Raw genomic sequence first — 7,226 nt, 5'->3', positions numbered from 1 at the left:
CATGCTCTAAAGGGCGAGAAATAGCTAGTAGACAGAGGGGGTGGCCGGATGCCAACGCCCCAGTGGGGATGGGCTGGGGGAACTTGGACACACGAGTCTGTGGGAGGTACAAAGGTGGAGACTGTGAGACCTCAGAAGGAGGGGGTCTGGGACTCCGGAGTCTGGGGGCGCAGGGGCCCAGATCCTTAGGTTCTGGAGAAATGAGGGTTGGGGAGGAGAAGGGGAGCAGAGCACAAGATGGGGAGCGGGGACAGAGAGGGCACTTGTGTCGGGGGCAAAGAAAGGGAAAAGAGAAAAGAAGGAGGTGAAGGAGGAGGAGAATACTGGGTCTTGGGAAGGAGCGGAGGAGGAGTGTGGGGAGGGGCCAACCAGTCCTGGCGGGAGGACCAGAAGAACGGCTAGAGGGTCTCAGGTGCACAGGGCGAGGGAGGGGTAGGTTCTGGAAGCCTTTCTTAGCCAGCCCGAGTCAGGAGTTTTCTAGAAACCAGAGCCGGGAGAGAGAGTCCGGTTTCCCCGCGTAGGCAGGACGGGTGCCTGCCGGGGGAGGAGGTCTTGGTGTCCCTCCCGCCCTGTCCTGGTGCGGGGCCCCTGGGAGCGGCCTGGCCGACTGCCGGTCACCGGCCGGGTGCAGAGAGGCCGGGAAGGCCTTGGAGGGCTGCCCGGGCCGGCTCCTTCCCAGCACCAGAGAGTGGAGGAAGTAAAGACAAGGAGAGAGGCTTAGGGTAGTAGTATCACAGGTGTGACTGACACCAGGAGGGTGTCAGAGGAAAGGACTGGGCCAGGTTCCAGGGGAACCAAGACAAGCTGCTCCCCTTTTTTTCTCCCTGCGCCCCTTCCTCTTCTCCATTGTACAAAATCCCCGACAGCCGGAAACTTGCCCGCCTCTGGGGGCACTAAGCCAACCAGTAGGCAGCCTCCCTTTGGTTGCCCAGCAAACGTCCACCTCACTCTCGAAGGAGCAGGCAAGTTGCACAGTGGCCCAGGATAGTGGCCCCACATCCCGGAATTCCAGAGGCTCAACAAAAAGACAGGGGAATTGGTGTGACTTCGAGGTCAGCCTGAACCACAATGTAAGGACGCTCCTATCTTAAAAAACAAAACAAAACAAAACAAAAAAACCCACCAAAGTCAAACGCCTGGAATGAAGGAATGGACGGAAAGGAGAGCTGGGAAGCCCAGTGATTTCACCATTCAAGACTTAGCCTGGCCTACCGCCATGGTACCTCCGCCTTCCCCACCTTACAGTGGCTACCCTCAGCCTCAGTACCAGCCATGTCCTATGGTGAGGCAGGGCAGAGCCGGATGAAGGGTCCCAGGACAGCTGTAAACTTTATTTAGGATTTTATTTATTATCCATGTAGAGTGATGATGTTAGCTTTTGAAGAAAGAATTCTATTTGGTGCCAGCTTGTCCTTGGCCATGAACATCTGGATCTTCCATGATTCCTCTTCCCCGTCCTGGTGACCCAGAGGTGAGTTAGGTGTGTCCCAGGTTCATCAGGGTTGCAAGGAGGCCCTCTTCCTCCTCTTTCTCAGAGGGACCTAGGCCTGGGTGGCCCAGCCTGCTCAGGCTCAAAGCCTTGGGTTCTGATTCTGCTATGGGGGCCCAATGAGAACCTCACAATTGAGCCAGGTTGGCCTACAGCTAGCTGTATCCAGCACTTCAAAAGACTGGGCCCGAACAGGCAGCTGAGCGTGGTGACAGGGTGAGGCAGCAGGCACTGGGAAGGGACTGGTTCGGGCCTCTGCACACAGACAGCTGGCCAGAGGTTTCCCGTTCAGATGTCTGGACTGGGGAGAGCTCCCTAGTTTGAAAGATCACTGTAAAGAGTGCTTTCCTCTGAAGACAACACCTGCAGGGGCTTAATTTGCCTGCCTTGTGGGTGGGGGGTGGCCAGCTTTAGAAGTCTGTAAGTGACGGTGTGGGGTAAGCGGGGTGTGGCGGAACACATTCAGATCCTAGCGCTCTGGACACCGAGGCAGGAAGACTGTTATGAGTTTAAAGCCAGCCTGGCCCACGTAGATAGACCCTGACTTATGAAAAAGAAAAGAAACAGGCTCATGATGGTGTCAGGAATCTGAGCACTCTGGCGGAGGCTCAAGGCCATCCTCAGCTACACAGTAAGTTCAAAGCCAGCCTGAGCTACCTGAGACTCAGTCTAAAAAATAACAGGCGCTGGCCTTGTCACACACCCCAAACTGGCCAGGGGCTAGAATGATTCTGACCTGACATACAACACGGGTAGCCCCTCAAACAAAAGAGTCGGTATGTGATCTCAGGGTGGCCAGGAGCCTAGGATGCTAGAGAACTTCCCATATGACAAAGGACCCCAGAAGGCTCAGTCTGTAAGAATCACCGAACGCCCCACCCCCACCCTCCCCAACAAGTCATCTCAGACGTGGATCCCAGAGGGTCCCAAGGGATGGCTGAGGCAAGGGGATCACCACAAGCTTGAGGATAGCCTGGACTACACAGTAAAACCTTGTCTCAGAAAAAGAAAAGGCCTGGTGTGGTGGTGTGCCCCTGTAATCCCAACACTTGGGAGGCTGTGGCAGGAGGATTGTCACAAGTTGGGGGCCACCCTGAGCTAAAGAGTGAGACCCTGTTTCAAACAAAGTCATGGATGGACACAGAGAAAAGTCATAGATGACACAGGGTTCTCAGAAGGCTCCAGACATAAAGACATAACTAGATCTCAGATCTGACCAGGGCCTCAGGGCAACACAGAGGGACCCGCACCCACCCACCCGACACACACACAAACAAGGTTTGGGGGCTGTAGACAGCGCCACCTGCTGGTGCGATGACGTGTGTGATCACAGGGCTCGCAGCAAGTACCAAAGTGGATTCCTGAACTGCAAACACCACCAGGAGCCCCCCCGCAGAGAAACCTACCATTCTAGGAGTATGTAGAATGACCAGTCATAAGACACTCCCCTTAAATGACCATTCTGGGGAATCCCATATATGGCGCGGGGGACTCTGGGGAGGCCCTGGTGAGAGCTGAGGACCCTGGCAGCCTACTGCCCCCTTACGGGGCTTCATGGACACTAGGGCCTGGGGTCTAGAAAGGGGTCGTAGCGGGGCGCTCAGGCGCGCCGGGTGGTTGGCAGCAGCGCGCTGTCGAACTGGTAGGTGAGCTTGCGTTTGACCTTGCGGATTTCGCCCGTCTTGGCATAGTTGCGCAGTGCACGCGCCAGCTTCTGGTACGTCATGCGCTTGCGGTTGCCCTTCTGCTGGCCCCAGCGGCGAGCCAGCAGCTCCTTGTGCTTGGAGGAGAACTGGAAGACTCCGGCACCCGGCTCCACCCACCACACGCACTCGCGCATGTCCCCGCGTAGCAGCAGTCCCAGCAGGAACTGGTACAGGCGCAGTTTCTTGCGGGCACCTGCAGGGTATTAGAGACCCACGTTAAGAGGGGAAGTTCGTTGATGGGACCCCCCAGTCTACAGCCCCCTGCAATTGAGTCAGGCCTGGTTGATCGAACCCAGTTATTCTAACTATTCTAGAGACTGAGAAAGGGGATCACAAGTTCAAGCCTGGGAAACTTAGTTGAGACTGTTTGTTAAAAGTAAAAAGAGGGCTGGGGTATGGCTTGGTGATCGAGCCCCCTGCCTAGAATCCCCAAAGTGAGGAAGTAGGGTGTGAGAATGTATAAAATAGCAGGTTTTATATACGGGAAACTGTTGTCCAATAGAGAATAACTTGACAGAGGTAGAGGGGAGGGGAACTGGTAGGGAGTAGGTACTGCACCCCTCTTGCTGTTACTGTGGTTTTATGCACAATGGAAACCGGGGCACAGAGAGGATGGTGCCCTTGGTCAAGGTCATACAGCCAACAAGTAGCATGGATCTGGGAACTTCCTTGGGAGGTGTTAGTAAGTACTCAGGGAACTTTGGTTCCTTCAAGCCTTCCCCTGACCCACAGTCTGTGTCCCTACCAATTTTCCACCCCACATACCTGCCTCAGTGCCAGCCAAGAGGGCCTCGTCTGACTCACTGTCCGAGACCTCCAGGGCAGGGCTGTCCAGCAGAGTGTCGTCCTCTGACAGCACAGGGCTGGGGTACGGGGTAGCCAAGGGGCCCAGAGTCTGTGGGAGACCAGGGTCACCTCCACATCACTCCCTCATCCCCCCCCCCCCCCCCGCCTCTGCAGCCCTCACTGTCTTCCAGTGTGGACACTGGCCTTGGTTATCTCAATACGCAGAGAAGTTAAGGCGGTTGCCCAAAGCTACACAGTCAGAAGATGACGTGGGTCCAGGAACTACCTCAGAAGGGCGTCCTTGTATCCCCACCCAGGCTCAATCCAGAAGTTCATTTCAGAGAGTTGCAAAAGAAATATGAGTCTCCCTCCTGCCCCTCACCTGGCTGACAAAGTCCTCTGAGGGGTACACCTGGAGGCCAGGCCCTGGAGCCTCCAAGCTGGAGGCTGGGTCAAGGGTCCCCACGGGACTGTAGGCAGAGGGGCCGAGACCATGACCGTAACAGAGTTGCACAGCCTGGGAGTGGGCAAAGGCAGTCGTAGCAGGGTCGAAGACTTCATAGGGGGCGATGGCGGAGGCAGGTGGGGCCTCTGTCCAGCCCCATGTGGAGTCTAAAAGAAGGGTTAGAGTCGGTAATTGAAGGTGGGCAGAAGGCCGGCACCCTCAAGATCCCACACAGAGGGGCCTTTGTAAGTTGTGCAAATCTCTGACCCCAGAATTTGCATGGGGGAGCAGATGGAATGGGGCGGGTAGGGAGGTGGCTTGGGGAGGGGCTGCCATGATGAGGGAGCGCTCCTATGAACCTCACCCCCACCCCGCGTGAACTGAGCCCAGGGTGCTAGGAAGCTGGGTCACTCACCAGGGCCCCCATCTGAATCTGGGTAACTGAAGGGCTTGCAGTTGTCCAGGTCATAGAAGACACCTTCTGGGTACTGCTGGGGTGAAGACAGAGTCATCCCAGACCTCGGAGACTCCCCGCTCCCCAGCCTTTGGGAAGACTGACAGTTGAGAGGAGGGAGAGGAAGGACAGAAACAGAGACAGAGATCGAATCCCTGAAGCCACCATCTGCCACGGCTGTGACCCTCAAGGAACCCTAGTAGTTCCCAGTGTGCGACTGGTACCCAGGAACTCACTCTGTAGCCCAGGCTGGCCCAGAACTTAAAGCAGTTGTTCACCCTGGGGTGACAGGCATGCAGCACCTTCTCTAACCGTGTGTTGCTTCAGCCACAGCCGTTGGAAAAGCAGTGCAGATGAACTCCTAAGTTCACGAAGATGACTCCCGCACACTCTCCTGCTCACACAGGCAGATGGAGCAGCCTGGGGCTGTGGGGTTTACTGCTGGGTGGCCGACCACGCAGCGGCAAAGAACGGGTACCTAACACACTGTGGGTGGGAAGAGGGCAGGTGCCCAAAAGACCTATGCACGAATCATGTAACATATTGGGTGAGATCACATAGGAAGGGATACCAGGGAATGTTCTAGAATGATGGAAATTTTCTAGATCTGGGTCTAGTAATGGCTACAGCAGTGTACACAATGAAGACACTCCCTGATGCACACACAATACGTCAGTTTTAAATAACCAACAGCAGGTGTCTTACAGGTATAATCCCCAGCACTCTGAAGGCTGAGGCAGGAGGATCATGAGTTTGAAACCAGTTGAGAGATCCTGTCTCAATTAAAACAAAACAAACAAAAAAGTCCAACAAAACTCAAAGAAGTAGGGACTTCGTGCCACCATACAAAAGGTCTCGTTGTTGAGAGTTCAAAAGCGTCGAGGAAAATAGTTGGTGTCCTAGATTCTACAGTTAAAAGATGTAAGATCTATAACCCCAAAGCAGGGATTGTACACGGAGAACATGGACCAGACAGGCACACAAGGTCAAGGAAGTAACCTCAGGTAACGGAAAAATAGCAGAGAGATGAAGTGGGGATGGGGGTCTGGGGAGACAGAGACTGGAAACTGAGGCAGAAGTAGATGATCTTAGGTCGGCCACACAGGCACCCCCACCCTCCCCGGGGCTCAGACTCACCAAACAGCTCAAGTGTGGGCCGTCCAGCCTGGTTGGGGAGAGACACAGGGGCATGTCAGGGCTGCCCTCAGCCACCTGAGCCTCAAAGTGGTTGTGGGGCCCACAGGGGAGGTGGTGGCAGCTGTGACCTCCGCCACAGCTCTGCAGTCTGTGGGCTGTCCTTGTGTGCGCCCAGCCTTCCCACAGTCACCCCCACAACCCCATTAGGACAGGAAGTAGGGGGCGGGTGCCAGGCAAATGTCCCCCACTACCCCTGGGATTTGCATGCACAGACACTGGGGGGAGGCAAGGAAAGTAAGAGGGAGAAAGTCCCCAGCTGCCTGGGGACAGGGTGGCCAGAGGGCTTGGTTTGAGTGTCTTCACAAGTCCTGCTGAGACTAGAGGAAGCAATGCACTGAAGAGCAGGGCTAGAAACAGACTGGTGGGGAGAGCAAAGGGACTGCGTTTCTTGTGCTTCAGGATGGCCGCCAGGGTGGTGCCAGGAGCCGTACAGAACAGTTAGACAGGAGGAAATAGAAACACAAAACTCAAGGGGCAGAGAGCGCCAGAAATGGAGCGAGCGATACTACAGAGGACAGACGGCACACCTGGGAAGACCCGGGCAGGATGGGGGCGAATGTCTCCAGAACATGCCATCTTTGGAAACCTGTCTAGGAAGACAGAGTTGATGGGAGAACTGTCCTCTGTAGACGGTGAGGCCACCCCTTACCACCTGCCTTAGGGGGGCACAGAAGCTGAGGGTGCTGATGGGGTGGGGGTCCCAAGTACAGGTTTGGGGATTACCCACTTACTGTGCAGCCTCCAGAGCAAGCATGGTGGTTCAGGGCAGGCTGGGCTGGCTCTGGCCACTACCCCTATATATACTTTGACCCAGCCCCCACCCCCCAGGGGCGGGCCACGGGGGCCCTCCTCAAAAATCCCCTCGGGGAGGGGTCTGGATTGCACAACCCTCTGGTCACGTGGCAGGGAGGGTGGGCCTAGGAGCCATCTGGATTTGGGGTTCCCCACCATTGGGGATGAAGGGCTGACACCAAGGGGTGGAGAGAGAAGTTTCTGAGAAAGGGCAAGGACATGAGGGGCTGCAGGCCCTGGGAAGAGGGTGCCACAGGAAGGAGCCAACAGTGACCAGGGCGAGATGACACGGGCAGTGAGGCCCAGGAACAGCTGTGAGGACAGGGGATCTCCCAAGAGCCGTGGGGAAGCCCAGGC

General features: G+C 56.1%; 1 protein-coding gene across 5 annotated transcripts; it reads right to left on the bottom strand.

Annotated features, from left to right (window-relative positions):
• Positions 1–1,324: 1,324 nt before the first annotated feature.
• On the bottom strand, positions 1,325–6,871 carry Spib (Spi-B transcription factor). 5 transcript variants are annotated; one of them, XM_048438164.3, is made up of 7 exons: positions 6,809–6,856; positions 6,605–6,667; positions 6,018–6,045; positions 4,842–4,914; positions 4,364–4,593; positions 3,961–4,090; positions 1,325–3,388 (listed from the first exon to the last, which is right to left on the bottom strand). In XM_048438164.3, exons 1-7 carry the CDS (start codon positions 6,829–6,831, stop codon positions 3,090–3,092), a joined length of 846 nt encoding a protein of 281 aa, XP_048294121.3. In that variant the 5' UTR covers positions 6,832–6,856; the 3' UTR covers positions 1,325–3,089. The 5 variants fall into 5 exon arrangements, with proteins under 5 accessions (XP_048294121.3, XP_048294120.3, XP_085538946.2 ...); XM_048438163.3 differs by having other exon boundaries at positions 4,842–4,917; positions 6,809–6,848; XM_085682820.2 differs by having other exon boundaries at positions 6,605–6,663; positions 6,809–6,830.
• Between the last annotated feature and the right edge of the window lie 355 nt (positions 6,872–7,226).

Source organism: Myodes glareolus, chromosome 24 (genome assembly GCF_982192425.1).
Source record: "Myodes glareolus chromosome 24, mMyoGla1.1, whole genome shotgun sequence".
NCBI classification, from domain to species: Eukaryota; Metazoa; Chordata; class Mammalia; order Rodentia; family Cricetidae; genus Myodes; species Myodes glareolus.
Note: the sequence above shows the minus strand (reverse complement) of the source record. Positions and strands in the feature narration are given on the sequence as shown.

What these genes read in the sequence shown, in the direction of transcription:
- Spib (XM_048438163.3), bottom strand. Translation starts at nt 6,831, where the DNA reads ATGCTTGCTCTGGAGGCTGCACA. An exon ending in CTTGCTCTGGAGGCTGCACA is followed by an intron (nt 6,668 to 6,808) that starts GTAAGTGGGTAA and finishes CTGTCTTCCTAG; the next exon opens with ACAGGTTTCCAAAGATGGCA. An exon ending in CTTGGCTGGCACTGAGGCAG is followed by an intron (nt 3,389 to 3,960) that starts GTATGTGGGGTG and finishes AATACCCTGCAG; the next exon opens with GTGCCCGCAAGAAACTGCGC.